This window comes from Podarcis liolepis (assembly GCF_965112155.1).
Source record: "Podarcis liolepis genome assembly, chromosome: 2".
In the NCBI taxonomy this organism is placed as follows: domain Eukaryota; kingdom Metazoa; phylum Chordata; class Lepidosauria; order Squamata; family Lacertidae; genus Podarcis; species Podarcis liolepis.
In genome coordinates this window covers 117,980,050-117,996,211 of record NC_139555.1, presented here as the reverse complement: position 1 = coordinate 117,996,211, position 16,162 = coordinate 117,980,050, and the positions used below count along the sequence as shown (strand labels likewise).

Below are 16,162 nucleotides of genomic sequence, written 5' to 3'. Positions count from 1 at the left end.
GCGCAGAAAGTGCTTCCCTCACGGATCATGTTTGCAACCTGAGAGTCCACTGTAATAATAATTTATCCCCCACCCACCTGGCTGCGTCTCCCCAGCCAACATTAAAAACTTCCCTAAATAGGGCCGCCTTCAATTGTCTTCTAAAAGTCAGTGAGTTGTTTATTCCCAATTTTACACTGGAAGGGAGCGAGGCTGGCTGCCATCTCCCTCTTGCCCTGAACTGATGGGACTTGAGATGCTCTCTTGCGAACTGAGACTTCGAAGGGCTTTCCACCTGGAGCACAAGCCCAGCTGCCTTTTTGCGTTTTTAATACCCCGCCTTTTCTCCAAGGGGCTCATGGCGGCCTCGGCTGCTCTCCGCTTTCGTAGCTACCATCACAACAACCCTGTGAGGTGGGGCAGCTTGAGAAGCCGCCAGCAGCCACAGGTCGCTCCCTGATCAGTACTATTGGTTTAGATGGGGGCACGAGACTGTTAATCTCGGGGTCATGGGTTCGAAACTGTTAACGGAAAAATCCGAGGGCTCCCTTGGACAAAAACAAAGACACCAACCAGGATAACTTGGAGCAAAACAGCAGCCTGTAGGCTTGGCCTTTATTGAACTGTTGCAACAGGGTGTTCCCCTCACTTGCAAGAGAGAGGAAAAGACCCAGAAAGATGGTCTGCAAGACCTTATAAAAACTTTTGAAAGGGGAGTTTGCAGTTTCCTGCCCCCAGAGGGAAGATCTGATCATTGTCCTTTGTTTCAGTCCATGCTGAATCCACTCCCATATGCAAGTTCTTTGTGATCTTGATTGTCTTCTGTCTGGGATCATCAGGGTTGACATAGCAACTGGGCAGGGCTCCTGTGGATGTGCTGGGATGGTGAAGGGATTATGGCTGACCAGAACCAAGCCACCCCCCCCCCCTTTGATAGTCCTTGTCATATGGAGTAAAATAAAATGGAACAGTGCAAATCCGATGTATGGTTGATTTTTCTATGAGTTTATAACAGAAATGTGGCGTATGTAGTGTGTGAGTGTGAGTGTGTGTGAAGTTTGCACAAACAGAATGATTGGGGTGGGGGGGTTCCTGCTTCAAGTCCCATGTGAGGCAAGAGTCCTGCATTCCCGGGGGTTGGTCTGGATGACCCTTGGGGTCCCTTCCAACTGTAGAATCCAACCACGTTGACATGCAAGTTTGCTTCGCCTTCTCATTCTTTTGGCCAGGCACCATTGCTTTACTGGTGTGCCAGTAAGCGAGTAAATAGAAAGGGAAAATAAATAAATATAAATATAAATAAATAATAAATATAAAAAATAATAAATAAATAAAAATAAGTGAGACCCTTTTCCCCAGAGTCCAAAGGCACTTTTTTGCCTCAGAGAGGAACAGACTACGCTTCCCAGAATCCTTTGGGTCTGGGAAAAGGGAAGAAGCAAAGGACTAGGCCATCCCAAGCATAAACTAAGGTTTAGGTAGTACAAAAGCTCTGTAAACAAGCATTTGGGTTTCCTCAAACACTGCACATCAATTGGAAGAAAGCAGAGCTCAGGCGAGGCTGGATTGTAAGCGAGTAAATAGAAAGGAGGGGCCATGAACAGCCTTTCCCAGAGCCCAAAGGCATATTTTGTCTTCCCAGGGAGGAAAAAACTACACCTCCCAGAATCCTTTGGGTCTGGAAAAAAGGGAAGAAGCGAAGGACACGAGGACTTTCCATTTTGTGTGGGTGTTTTGCAGGAGGGGTGCAAAGAGGCTTCGCGGTGGAGGCTGAAGGTGGGAGCAGGAAGGAGTCTTTGCTGGCAGAGGCGCCCTTCGGAAGCAGCTCTCCACGGGTGAGAGGGCACCGTCTGAACCCTGCAACACGTGAATGCCGGTGAGGGGGCGGGGCAGGAAAGAGCGGCGGGAGAAATAAGCTATTTTGGCTTTCCCCATTGCACGAATAAGTTTGCACGTTGCATCGGGGTGAAAGAGGAGGAAGGGGAGATTCTCGAGAGCAGAAGAAAACTCACTCATTCCTCTTTGAAATTAAACGGTAAAATTTTGTAAAATAGAATATTACCAGAGGTAACTAGCAATATGAAACATAGTAATAGTAGATGAGAAAGATGCATCAATGCTGTATACTAGCGTGTCGCGACACACAGTTTGGAAAGCTCCGGTATACAGCATTAAAGTCTCGCATTGAATATAAGTGATCTGAAAAAAGGACTTTTACAATCTGAAAACGGATACAATGTATGCACTTTTTTGGTAACCCAAGAAAATCTTGAATAATCATAATAATAAAAACAACCCAAGGAATGAAGTTGCAAGCATCTATGGCAGGCATGGCCAGACTTGGCCCTTCAGATGTTTTGGGACTACAACTCCTATCATCCCTAGCTAACAGGACCAGTGGTCAGGGATGATGGGAGTTGTAGTCCCAAAACATCTGGGGGGCCAAGTTTGGCCATGCCTGGTCTATGGGGAAGACCGAGATTCCCACTCTGCGCTTGCCACCAAAGGTGTTCCTGAAGTGCTGCAGTTTTGGTGAGGGCATTTTTGTCATTACAGAGACCACAAAGCTTTGAGGAAGGGCCCTCTCTGCTGGACGTTGGCCGAAGAGCAAGGGAGGCCATGCTGGAGAATGAGGGGGACGTGGCCTCTCTGGGTAAGGAGCCTCCTTCCTTGAGTCTGAAGCAGTCCTTCCGGGACATTTTCTTCTCACTCTTCTTTTGGGGTGGAGGGGTAGGTGGGGAGCAGGTTTGTTGCACCAGAGCTGCAAATGTACTGTATTCTTAATGCCATCCATTTTGATCCCGACTTTCCCCCCTCCGAGGAGCGCAATGTGGGGCACACGGGTCTCCCCCCCCCCCGATTTAATCCCCACAACAAGCCCCAAATGGCCTTGTATACCTGAAGGAGTGTCTCCACCCCCATCACTCTGCCTGGACACTGAACTCCAGCTCCAAGGGCCTTCTGGCGGTTCCCTTAATGCAAATAGTGAAATTACAGGCAGAGGGCCTTCTCGGCAGTGGCGCCCGCCCTGTGAAACACCCTCCCAGCAGATTTCAAGGAATTAAAAAAACTATATAAGCTTTTGAAGGCAGCCCTGTATCAGGAAGTTTTTTATGTTAGATGTTTTATTATGTTATAATATGTGCTGGAAGCTGCCCAGAGTGGCTGGGACAACCCATTCAAATGGGTGGGGTACAAATAATAAAGTATTCTTATTAGTAATCTAGCATAGGTGTGGAGAACTCAGACTGTTTTGTGGCTTTAAGGTAGGATTCTGTGCAAAATGAAAAATATTGGATGGACAGGAAATAATAAAAATAAGAATACAGTGGTACCTCGGGTTAAGAACTTAATTTGTTCTGGAGGTCCGTTCTTAACCTGAGGTATCACTTTAGCTAATGGGGCCTCCCGCTGCCGCCGCGCCACTGCTGCACGATTTCTGTTCTCATCCTGAAGCAAAGTTCTTAACCTGAGATACTATTTCTGGGTTAGCGGAGTCTGTAACTTGAAGCGTGTGTAACCTGAAGTGTATGTAACCCGAGGTACCACTGTAATAAGAATAATAATAATAATCAGTTCTGTGAGGTAGGGTAGCCCTAAGAGGGAATGACTGGACCAATATTTCCTGATGAGTTTTATGGCTGAGGGGGATTTGAACCCTGATCTCCCAGATCCCAGATTCCAGTCTGGCACTTTAACCACTGCGCTGCACTCTAGCTGTGCAAAATAGGTTTGCTGGCATGTGAGGGACTCCCACCAGCGTAACAGCAACAGGAAGCACCAACCGAGTCCCCTCCCTGGGGTCCTGGCAGTGCAGTCCTGACCCCCCACCCTGCAGCCATAATCAGCCGTCCTCCCTTCTGTTTCCAGCACAGAGCAACGGGCCACCTTGCCCCCCGCAAACATGCAGCCCCCTAACCCAAAGTACTGTTTAGTTATGGGTTCCTCCTCAGAAAAGTTTGAGAGAGCTTTGGATGACCGGCCGCTGGGGATAGTTTGGGCCATGAAACCAAATGCTTCCTCCATGTTTCCTTCTTCTCACTTCTTCTTCTTCCTTCTTCTCACTTCTTTCCCACATAGCACTGCCGCTTCCCAAGACGAGCTTCATCCCCAGCGCAGAGCAAGCGGAAGAGCCCAGGACGCCACAATATCAGATCTCAGACGGAACAGGGGCTGCCATTTTGGACACCAACTCAGGTGAGGCAGTTTGGGTGGGATGACGAGTCCGTTCAGTGTTTCTCCTCCCTTGCTGAGAATGGGCAAGAAAAATCTTCTCTGTTACTTCATTCATAGGGTTACTAAGGATCCTGTTGTGTTAAAGCTGCTTCTCCCACAGACCTGGCCACTGTTTTTCCTTTCCCCACCCCTGTCCTTCCTCCTCAATTTACTATTTTTAAGAACATGAAAACTTAGAATCTCGACCTTCTCACAATCCCTGCTTTGGTCTGTCCTGCATTTTCCAAGCTTCAGCTTCAGGGGGGGCCTCTGCCTTTTTGCACGATGCAAGAGGGAGAGAAACTTCGCTTTCCCCTTTACACCTCTGCCCTCTCCTCCCTCCACCACCTTTGCTGTTCCTTCTCTAGCTCTGCCCTATGCTGAGTCCCTCAGGCCCAGAAGTTAGGAGGATCAAGGAGAGGAAGAAGAAAGTGGGGAATGAGAGCAAAGAGGCAAATGCCAGGGTGGCGACTGCCAAGCTTTCTAGCTCTGTGAGCACATTTGGGTTTTGTTTTTTCTTTAAAGCATCTTCTGTGGGCACCACCCATTCCGGTGATTCCTCCCTGGACTGAGAGGAGAAACCTTGAAGGGCATCATTGTTCGAAGGGATTTGGGTGGAAACCTGAACAAGCGGAATTTCTCTTGAGCCTCGAAAAGGACCTAGAGCTGAAGGAAGTGAGGAAGAGTGTCCCTTTCCATCTCCCTCCTCCTTCTCCTTCTTCTTCAGTTTGGATTCTGAGGCTATTTTAAGGTTACCAGATTTTTTTTCAATGAACCCTGGGACACTTTTCAACTTCCTACTAAATAGCTGGATTTTGCCAGGGGACCGATTTGTAAATCCGGGGACTGTCCCTGGGAAATGGGGACGTCTGGTAACCTTAGGCTACTTCTCTGCCATCCTCAAACCCCAATTCCGCTTTCGGGCAAGAATGGGCAAGAAAAATGTTCTCTGTTACTTCATTTTAAAAGGCTCTTCCACTGGTTATACCTTATGCAGTGGGTGTTGTGGGAGGGGGGAGGGGGAAAAGTGGTACGACCTCCGACTCTCACGCATCATCTGATCCAATGATTTCAGTCTGGATTCTGAAGCTACTTCTCTGCCTGATTCCCCTTTCTTCACTCTCTCAGCAGGTATTTCAAGGAGGAAACACTTCTGCCCAGAGTGTGGCCAATGCTTTGCCTTCGGATTGGCTCTTGCTAGACACCAGAGAATCCACACAGGAGAGAAGATCCAGGAAAGCTCAGAGAGCGGGGAATGTTTTGCTCAGAGTTCAGAGCTTGTGAGCCCTTTGGAAACCCCTGTGTCTTTGGAGTTCAGGAAGATTCTTGCTCATCAGCCCATCGTTCTGATCCACCGGAACGTCCATGCAGGAGGAGATAAGTCATATCGCTGCTTGGAGTGTGGGGAAGGTTTTTCCCAACTCTCAGATTTTGTGAAACATGAAAGAGGCCACACCGGAGAGAATACCCACAAACACGGCAAGAGTAGGATCGGGTTCCCCAAGAGATCACAGCTTCATGGACACCATAAAGTCCACACAGGAGAGATGCCCCACAAATGCAGTGTGTGTGGGTTGTGCTTTTCTGTTAGGTCACAACTTGTTTCCCATCAGCGAACCCACACTGGAGAAAAACCCTATGAATGCCCAGAGTGTGGAAAATCATTTGCTCACAAGTCAGTCCTTGTGGTCCATCAGAGACTCCACACAGGAGAGAAGCCCTATGAATGCTGGGAGTGTGGGAAATGTTTTCCTCAAAACGCACAGCTTTGGAGCCATCGGTTGGTTCACACAGGGGAGAAACGGTATAAATGCTTTGAATGTGGAAAAAAGTTTACTTCCCGTTCCAACCTTGTAACCCATCAGAAAACCCACACAGGAGAAAGGCCCCATAAGTGTCTGGAGTGTGGCAAATGTTTCCCCACAAATGTAAGTCTCAGGCGACACCAGAGAATCCACACGGGAGAGAAACCTTATGAATGTAGAGAGTGTGGGAAATGTTTTTATGAGAAAGCTGGCCTTCTGAGCCATCAGACTGTTCACAGTGGAGAGAGGCCCCATAAATGTGCGGAGTGTGGGAAAAGTTTTCTTATAGCATCACAACTTGTAATCCACCAGAGAATCCATACGGGAGAGAAACCCTACAAATGCATGGAGTGTGAAAAATGCTTTTCCCAGAAACAACACCTCAAGCAGCATGAAAAAATCCACACTGGGCAGAAACCCTACAAATGCATGGAGTGTGAAAAATGTTTTGCCAACAAATCATACCTTCATGCACACCAGAGAATCCACACAGGAGTGAGACCATATGAATGTGGAGAGTGTGGGAAATGTGTTTCCACTTCATCACAACTTATTATTCATAAGAGAGTCCACACAGGAGAAAAGCCATATAAATGTTTAGACTGTGGAATGTCATTTACTTTATCAGCAAGCCTTAAGGATCACCAGAGAACTCACACAGGAGAGAAACCCTACAAATGTTTGGAGTGTGGGAAATGTTTTTCAAGGAGAGACACCCTTGTCATCCATCAGAGGATCCACACAGGAGAGAAACCCTATAAATGCTTGGAGTGTGAGAAATCATTTCCTCAGAAATCACCCCTTGTGATCCATCAGAGGATCCACACAGGAGAGAAACCCTATAAATGCTTGGAGTGTGAGAAATCATTTCCTCAGAAGTCATGCCTTGTGATCCATCAGAGAACCCACACAGGAGAGAAACCCTATAAATGCTTGGAGTGTGAGAAATCATTTCCTCGGAAGTCACGCCTTGTGATCCACCAGAGAACCCACACAGGAGAGAAACCTTACAGGTGCTTGGAGTGTGGGGAATGTTTTTCTCAGTCACAATATCTTCACAAACACCACAAAGTCCACACAGGAGGAGAGCTTCCCAATGTGTAGAGTGTGGGAAATGTTGAAGGTGGAAACCTTCAAAGACTCCATGTGGAATAAAGAGCATATAAATGTTGGGACTGTGGGGAATATTTTGATCAGTGGTCAGCCCTCGTGGCACACCAGAGTGTCCATCCCAAAAGGAGGACGGACAGACATTAGGAGTGTGGAATATGCTTTGTAAAGAAAGGAATCTTTATCAACATTGGTGACTCCACGAAGGAAATAAATTGCAAGTGTCTGGAGTGTGGGAAATGATTTGCTGCTCATTCAGACCTTCAAAGGCACCAGAGAATCCACAAAAAAAGGAAACCCATTAATGTTTCGAGTGTGGGAAATGTTTTGCCTGGAAGGGGCAGGCTGGGGCTGCATCAGGGAGTCCACACAGGAGAGAAACCACAAATGTACTTTGAGTATGTGTATTGCCAGATAATTTCAGAAAGCGGTGTCTCCTAATCTCAATGTAATGGTAGCTTTAAATCCTTTTAACTCTATCTGTACATATAATGAGGACTTTCCCATGAATTTATCTGTATGATGAGGACTTGGCATCAACCAGAGGTCTAGACAGCTGGCCTGATAAGGAGTCAACTAGCGGACAGACCTGTCTTGACCCAACCATGGAATTGGCAGTTAGACATAGACTTTGGCTCACCGCTGTGAACAGAGGGAGTAACTTTGCTCTGTGCCAATGGAGGAGATAAGGAAGGATGGCAACAGAACTTAAAGAGCCCTCCTGCTATTAGATCGTGTTTAAAATCCTCTATATAAGGGCTCAGCGACAGCAGCTCTCTAAGTCCCTCGTTAGAGTTCTGCTGGTGAATGTCAACGTTGGCCCTATTGAGGGAAGGGAAGGATCTCCTGCTCCCAGGGTCTCTGCTGCAAATGAGATGAACCGTGAACTTCGCTTTTGCAGTTATCTCCAGAATATCCTTCTGATCTTGTATCTTTAAGTGTCCCTCATTACTGAGTATGGAACATAGATGTTAGACTGCTAGAATAATATTTAGAATATACTGGACCCCATTACCTTTGTTTTAAAAAGGGTTATGGTATCTTAACTGTTGGAGATGCACTAGGGATAATGCTTCTCTAAAACATAAGTTTTTTCATTGTCCTATAACTGAAATTATCAACAGAACGGTATGGAACAACCTTGCATTTACTGAGCAAAATATCCTATTGAATTATATACTCAGCACATGGAACCTTACAAAAGGACTATACGAGTGGACTCTCCGTGCCCCGACCGCAGCAAAAGGACTGATACTGATGAATTGGAAAAATAAAAATGTGGCTCCCTTCTATGATTGGATTGGAGACTTATACAAACTCGCAACATATAAACGACATTGCATACAATTGCAGACTTGCCATGGACAAGTTCAATGACATTTTGGATCCATTTTTACAAATACTGTAATAGGTTAAGGCAGGGGTGTCAAACTCAAATTCATGGGGGGCCGCATCAGCAGTTTGGTCACCCTCAAAGGGCCGGTTGTACTTATAGGACTCAATATGCGCTCAATATAAAAACAAGTGGAGGTTTCCTGAATGCATGTAAGGTGGAGGTTTCCTGTGTAGAACGGCCGGCGCCGCAAGAGGGCAGATGTTCTCTGGCTGGTAGGCTACCGCGCATGCGCTGAAGAGGCAGCTTTCTTGTGTCAAAAAAAAAAAGTGAGACTAAAAGGTGAAGGCTGGCGGCCGGCGGCAGCTACACGGGCCACATGACGAGGTCTGGCGGGCTGTATTCGGCCCCCGGGCCTTGTGTTTGACACCCATGGGTTAAGGTCTGGTGAAGTACAATAACAACCTTGTAAAATATACAGATTGGGGTTTCCATTCCCCCCCCCTTTATTTCCACCTCTTACATGGTTTCTGTTTCTCTTTTTCTCTCTCTTATTTACATCTCACCATGTTTAGTTCACGTATAATTTTGTACTTTTTCAACTTTCAGTAAAGATTTTTTTTAAAAAAAAGTTAGACCGATTATTTGCCTTCTCTTTGCTTAAATTAATAAGAGCTTCTTCCTGTTCCTTCTTCGACACCAAAGAGTACATTGAGGTGGAGAATTCAAAAATATTTTAAGCCAGGAACGAAATATTCCCTTCACTCCTCATCTCTGAAACATGCAGGACAAAAAGCCTCCCAGAAATCTTGGTCATCACATGTTCTTGGTCACCACATGTTCGCACACACCAGAAACTCCACACAGGAGAGAGGCCTTACCGATGTGTAGAGTGTGGGAAATGGTTTTCACAGAGTGGGAACCTTAGAAAACACCAGAGACTCCATATGGAATAGAAAGCATATAAATGTTGGGAGTGTGGAGAATGCTTTGTAAAGAAAGGAACCTTTTATCAACATTGGAGACTCCACGAAGGAAATACAATGCAAGTGTCTGGAGTGTGGGAAATGAATTGCTGCTCATTTGGACCTTCAAAGGCACCAGAGAATCCACAAAAATGGGAAACCCATTAATGTTTCGAGTGCGGGAAATGTTTGGCCTGGAAGGGCTAGGCTGGGGCTGCCTCAGGGAGTCCACACAGGAGTGAAACCACACCAACGCTCTGAGTATGTGTAATGCCAGATATTTTTAGAAGGTGGTGTCTCCTGATCTTGATGTAATGGTAGCTTTAAATCCTTTTAACTCTATCTGTACATATAATGAGGACTTCCCCATGAATTTATCTGTATGATGAGAACTTGGCATCAACCAGAGGTCTAGACAGCTGGCCTGATAAGGAGTCAACTAGCGGACAGGCCTGTCTTGACCCAACCATGGAATTGGCAGTTAGACATAGGCTCACCGCGGGGAACAGAGGGAGTAACTTTGCTCTGTGCCAACCACAAAGATAATGGAGGATGGCTACAGAACTTAAAGAGCACTCCTGCTATTAGATCGTGTTTAAAAGCCTCTATATAAGGGCTCAGCGACAGCAGCTCTCTAAGTCTCTCGTTCGAGTTCTGCTGGTGAATGTCAACGTTGGCCCTATAGAGGGAAGGGAAGGATCTCCTGCTCCCAGGGTCTCTGCACCAAATGAGATGAACCGTGAACTTTGCTTTTGCAGTTATCTCCATAATATCCTTTTGATCTTGTATCCTAAGTGTCCCTCATTACTGAGTATGGAATATAGATGTTAGACTGCTAGAATAATATTTAGAATATACTGGACCCCATTACATTTCTTTTAAAAAGGGCTATCTCAGGTATCTTAACTGTTGGAGATGCACTAGGGATAATGCTTCTCTAAAACATACGTTTTTTCATGGTCCTATAACTGAAACTATGAACAGAACGGTACGGAACAACCTTATATTTACTGAGCAAAATATCCTCTTGAATTATATACCCGGCACATGGAACCTTACAAAAGGACTATACGAGTGGACTCTCCGCGCCCTGACCGCAGCAAAAGGACTGATACTGATGCATGGGAAAAATAAAAATGTGGCTCCCTTCTAAGATTGGATTGGATTTGTTTTGCTCAGCAAACTCTAAAGAAAAGGGGTTCGATGCAAGGCATAACACCAGCTGGACAGGAAAAAGCACCAACTGCATCTATGGAGTCAATGACACAGGCATTGCTCAAAATAAACCAGTCTTTGGAAGCATTGACAAAGCAGTCGGCGGAGAATACAAAAAAACTGAATGATCTGACAACAAGATTGGACTTGAACACGGCAAGCGTAGCTTCTAATACAGATTCTATAAATAAACTTATTCAAGAAAATTCTGAAACAAGAAAGATTGCTCAAAGTGCAAAAGATACGGCAGAAGAGCCTAAGAGGGAGCTTGCACCAATTACAAAAAAGGTGAATGAACATGATGCAACTTTGTCTTTGTGGGAACTTCAGAGAAAGGAGAAAAATCTTAAATTAAGATCAGTTCCAGAGGAGGAGAAAGACAGTCTTGCAGAATTCCTCACAGAAAATATTTTGGAATTTTGGCAGGACGAACTTCAGGAGGAAGAATTTGAAATAACAACGGCCTTCCGGTTGGGCAGAAGGCAAGGCAAGAAGCCTAGGGATTGCTTGATTACACTGAGATCTAAAGAAGAAAGAGACAAAATACTAAATCTACACTATCAAAAGGCTCTTGTAATCCAGAATTGTCAAGTTCAGATCTTTAAAGACATCCCTAAATATATCTTGGAGGTGAGGGCCTTCTACAAAGACCTGGTTTACCTTCTGAAGAAGAACAGCATACCTTTCAGGTGGGAGTTCCCACAAGGACTGTCCTTTAACTACACAGGAAGGAAGATCAAAATAAAAACAGTTCAAGACAAAGAATTGTTTTTGGAAAGAAACCAGGAGGACCTACAGAAAGGAACAGTAGATACAACAGTAGAGAAAGAACCGACAGATATTGCAAATCTCTCATTTGGACTCTTACTACCATCGGAGGAGGAACAAAAACTTGGAGCAGTTGGAGGAGTAGGTACATAGTATCAAAATGTCTCTGCAACTTCTTAGTTGGAATTGTAATGGTCTTAACCTCCCCAGGAAGAGACGCCAAGTCTTTCATATTCTGAAAAGAGAGCAATTGGACCTAATATGTCTACAAGAAACGCATGTGACCAGGACACACAGGAAACTACTTATAAACAAGAGGCTTGGACAAGAATTCATTTCATCAGATAAAGTCAAAAAAAGAGGTGTTGTGATTTATGCAAAAGAGAAATTGGCTCCTAAAATGATTTTTAAAGACGAACAAGGAAGATACCTGGCAATAGAAATACAAGCTCAAGGAGAAAAAATTATGATATTGGGAATATACGCACCAAATGAGGGGAAGGCGGAATTCTTCAAGAAGTTGCATGAGACTTTAATGGACTATCTGGACTTTAAAATTATAATGATGGGAGATATGAATGGTGTTGTCTCCACTAACATGGATAAGGCACAGAGACAGATAATCTCCAACGATGGAAGACTTCCAAAGACTTTTTTTGAGATGACTGAAACACTGGACTTGATTGACATTTGGAGAGTAAAGAACCCTCTGGAGAGGGAGGGAACTTTTTTCTCTGAAGCAAAAATGACCTGGACAAGGATTGACCAAATTTGGGTAACTAGTTGTATGGCACCGAAGATAAAAAAAGCAGAAATCTGCCCAAAGACTTGCTCCGACCATAATGCAGTGAAGATAGAGATGAAACTAACAACAACTGGAACCTTCAGATGGAGGATGAATGACACCCTATTTAGAGATGAAGAGATCTACAAAAAGGCCCAAAAAGCATTGAAAGATTACTTTGAGATAAATTTGAGAACTGATGTGGAAAAAAGAACAATTTGGGACGCTAGCAAGGCCGTGATGCGAGGTTTCCTAATACAACAAAACTCCATAAAGAGGAAAAAACAGAATGAGAGAAAAGAAAAACTTTTGGAAAAGATAAAAGAAGCTGAAAAGAAATTGAGGTCCAAACCAAAGTCTCATGAGATTTTGAGAGAAATAAAGTATTATCAGACACAATATATGGAACTGATGAATCAAGAGATAGAATGGAAGATAAAGCAAATGAGACAAAGAACATTTGAATCGGCAGACAAATGTGGGAAACTCCTGTCATGGCAACTGAAAAAGAGACAAAAATTGAATACTGTGACAAGTCTGGAAATGGAAGGAAAAATTATCCACAAACCAAATGAGATAAATAACTGTTTCCAAAGTTTCTTTAGGAAACTATATGCACAAGGGCCGGTTAATGAGCAGGAAATAGAAGAATTTATTAAAAAGTACGGACTACCAAAGATCTCAGATCAAAGTAAAAGGATTTTGAATGAGAAAATAACAGGACAAGAAATAGAGGATGCCATTCAGAAGATGAAACTGGGAAAATCTCCAGGACCAGATGGTTTGACTGCTAGATATTACAAGGCATTGAAGGAATGGATAATACAACCATTGAAGGAAGTTTGTAACGAAATTTTGGAAGGGAAAAAGGCACCCGAATCGTGGAAAGAAGCTTTTATTTCACTTATACCGAAAACAGAGTCTGAAAAGAATCAGGTCAAAAACTACCGCCCTATATCATTACTCAATGTGGATTACAAAATTTTTGCAGACATTTTAGCAAAAAGACTGAAGAGAGTTTTGGTGCAGGAGATTCATAAGGACCAAACAGGCTTTCTCCCAGGGAGACATATGTCAGACAATTTAAGGAACATTATAGACATTTTAGAGTTGTTGGAAGTAAAGATTAATAGAAAAGCAGTGATAATTTTTGTGGATGCGGAGAAAGCCTTTGATAACATTTGCTGGACCTTTATGAAGAAGAATCTTCAAGGGATGGGGGTAGGCCAAGGATTTGAAAACGGTATAGGTGCTATATACTCTAAGCAAAAAGCAAAGTTGATTGTTAACAATGTGGTAACGGAAGAGATTCCTATAGAAAAAGGTACACGACAGGGATGCCCAATATCACCCTTACTTTTCATAACAGTCCTGGAGGTCTTGCTGAACATGATTAGAGGGGACCAATTGGTTAAAGGTGTTCAGCTCGGAGCAAAAGACTATAAATTAAGGGCATTTGCAGATGATTTGGTATTGACTTTGCAACAGCCAGAGACTAGTACTAAAAGAGTTTTAGAACTAATTGAGAAATTTGGTCAAGTAGCAGGATTCAAACTGAACATGCAAAAAACCAAAGTGTTAGAGAAAAATCTAACAATGGCAGAAAAAGAGAAGTTTCAGAGTGAAACAGGTTTAACAATAACAAAAAAGGTGAAATATCTGGGTGTGAACTTGACTTCTAAAAATGTAAACTTATTTAAAGACAATTACGATAAATGTTGGACAGAGGTGAAGAAAGATCTAGAAATATGGTCAAGGTTGAGACTTTCCTTGTTAGGCCGAATTGCTGTCATCAAGATGAATGTATTGCCTAGAATGTTGTTTTTATTCCAGACACTCCAGATCTTGGATAAGATGGACTGTTTCAAGAGGTGGCAAAAAGACATATCAAAATTTGTCTGGCAGGGCAAAAAGCCCAGAATAAACTTTAAGATCTTAACTGATGCAAAAGACAGAGGGGGTTTTGCCCTGCCGGACTTGAGACTTTATTACGAATCGGCAGCTTTTTGCTGGCTGAAACAATGGCTACTTCTTGAGAATACAGACATTTTGGATCTGGAAGGGTATGATAATAGATTTGGTTGGCATGCATACATATGGTATGACAAGGTAAAACTGCATAAAGGCTTTAAAAACCATATTGTTAGGAAAGCACTGTATAACGTCTGGATAAGATATAAGGATTTACTGGAAAGTAAAACTCCCAGGTGGTTATCACCAATGGAGGCTAATGAGTCAAAGAAACTAAATATGGAGTCCAAATGGCCAAAGTATGGTGAAATTTTAGAACAAGATGGTGAAAGAGTTAAATTGCAGAGTTTTGACAAATTAAAGTCTAAGGTACGAGATTGGTTCCACTATCGTCAGATAAACGAGGTATTTAAACAGGACAGGAAAATAGGTTTCCAGATGGAGAGGTCGAAAATAGAGACAGAATTGTTAGAATCCAGTACTAAGAACTTGTCAAGAATGTACAATTTGCTGCTGAAGTGGAATACACAAGATGAAACAGTAAAATCAGCCATGATCAAATGGGCACAAGACATAGGTCATGACATAATGTTTGATGATTGGGAACAGTTATGGAATACAGGTATTAAGTTTACAGCTTGTAATGCATTGAGAGAGAATATAATGAAAATGATCTATAGGTGGTACATGACCCCAGTCAAACTTGCAAAAATTTATCATTTGCCCAGTAACAAATGTTGGAAATGTAATGAGACTGAAGGTACCTTCTATCACCTTTGGTGGACCTGCCCGAAGGTAAAGGCCTACTGGGAAATGATCTATAATGAAATTAAAAAAGTCCTTAAATGGACATTTTTGAAAAAACCAGAGGCCTTTCTCCTGGGCATGGTGGGCCAATTGGTGCCAAGGAAGGACAGAACATTTTTTATGTATGCTACTACAGCGGCAAGAATTCTTCTGGCAAAGTACTGGAAGACGCAGCAGCTACCCACTCTGGAAGAATGGCAAGCGAAGGTGATCGAGTACATGGGAATGGCAGAGATGACCGGCAGAATCCGTGACCAGGGGAGTGAGACGGTGGAAGAAGATTGGAAGAAATTTAAAAAATATCTTAAAGACTGTTGTAAGATTGATGATGGCTGAGATGTTATGGTTATAAGAAATAGAGAATTGCAGCTGTAAATCATAACTTTAAAGAATGTAAAATGAAAATGAGCGAATTAATTGAACTAAGGGTTGCTGAGAAAGGGCTAACATAAGGATGCAGAAAAAGGGAGGTATGGGGAAGTCCGGGAAATAAGGTGTATGAAAATAAGTCTAAGAAATTATACGTGTTTATTTGTTTGTATGTTTTGTATTGTTTTGTTTTATTATTTGTTTTATATATGTTTGGAAAATTAATAAAAATTATTATAAAAAAAACAACTAAGATTGGATTGGAAAGTTATACAAACTCGCAACATATAAACGACTTGGATATAAATACAGACTTGCCATGGACAAGTTCAATGATATTTCAGATCCATTTTTACAAATATTGTAATAGGTTAAGGTCTGGTGAAGTACAATAACAACCTTGTAAAATATAGTTTGGGGTTTTTCCACCTCCCCCCCCTTTATTTCCCCCTCTTACACAGTTTCTCTTTCTTTTTCTCTCTTATTTACTTCTCACCATGTTTAGTGCACGTATAATTTTGTACTTTTTCAACTTTCAGTAAAGATTATTTTTTAAAAAAAGTTAAGACTGCTTGTTTGCCTTCTCTTTGCTTAAATTAATAAAAACTTCTTCCTGTTGCTTCTCCGCCACCAAAGAGTACATTGAGGTGGAGAATTCAAAAATGTTTTAAGCCATGAGCAAAATATTCCCTTCGCTCCTCACCTCTGAAACATAACATTTTTCATCATGCAGGGCAAAAAGCCTCCCAAAAATCCTTGGAATGTGAAAAATCCTACTTCCTCCCCCTTAAAAAATTTTCATTTATTGATAATCAAAGTAGTGCATACAAAAATATCCAAG

The 16,162-nt window shown here is 43.0% G+C and overlaps 1 protein-coding gene across 8 annotated transcripts in view; it reads left to right on the top strand.

Moving 5' to 3' along the window:
* Positions 1-1,375: 1,375 nt before the first annotated feature.
* The window catches only part of LOC310701334 (uncharacterized protein), a 31,841-nt gene continuing 17,054 nt past the window's right edge, over positions 1,376-16,162 (top strand). Inside the window, exons 1-5 of one of the 8 annotated variants that reach the window (XR_014523009.1) lie at positions 1,376-1,814; positions 2,536-2,632; positions 4,060-4,176; positions 5,326-8,526; positions 8,885-9,073. Coding sequence is in view for 3 of the 8 variants with exons in the window: in XM_083492083.1 (XP_083348209.1) it covers positions 1,850-1,855; positions 2,536-2,632; positions 4,060-4,176; positions 5,323-7,103 (2,001 nt within the window). In the remaining 5 variants the exon portion in view is untranslated. Of the gene's footprint in view, positions 1,856-1,923; positions 2,015-2,535; positions 2,633-4,059; positions 4,177-5,322; positions 9,074-15,691; positions 15,883-16,162 lie in introns of those variants that run through there. The other 7 variants (XR_014523010.1, XR_014523011.1, XR_014523008.1 and 4 more) reach the window with 7 other exon arrangements.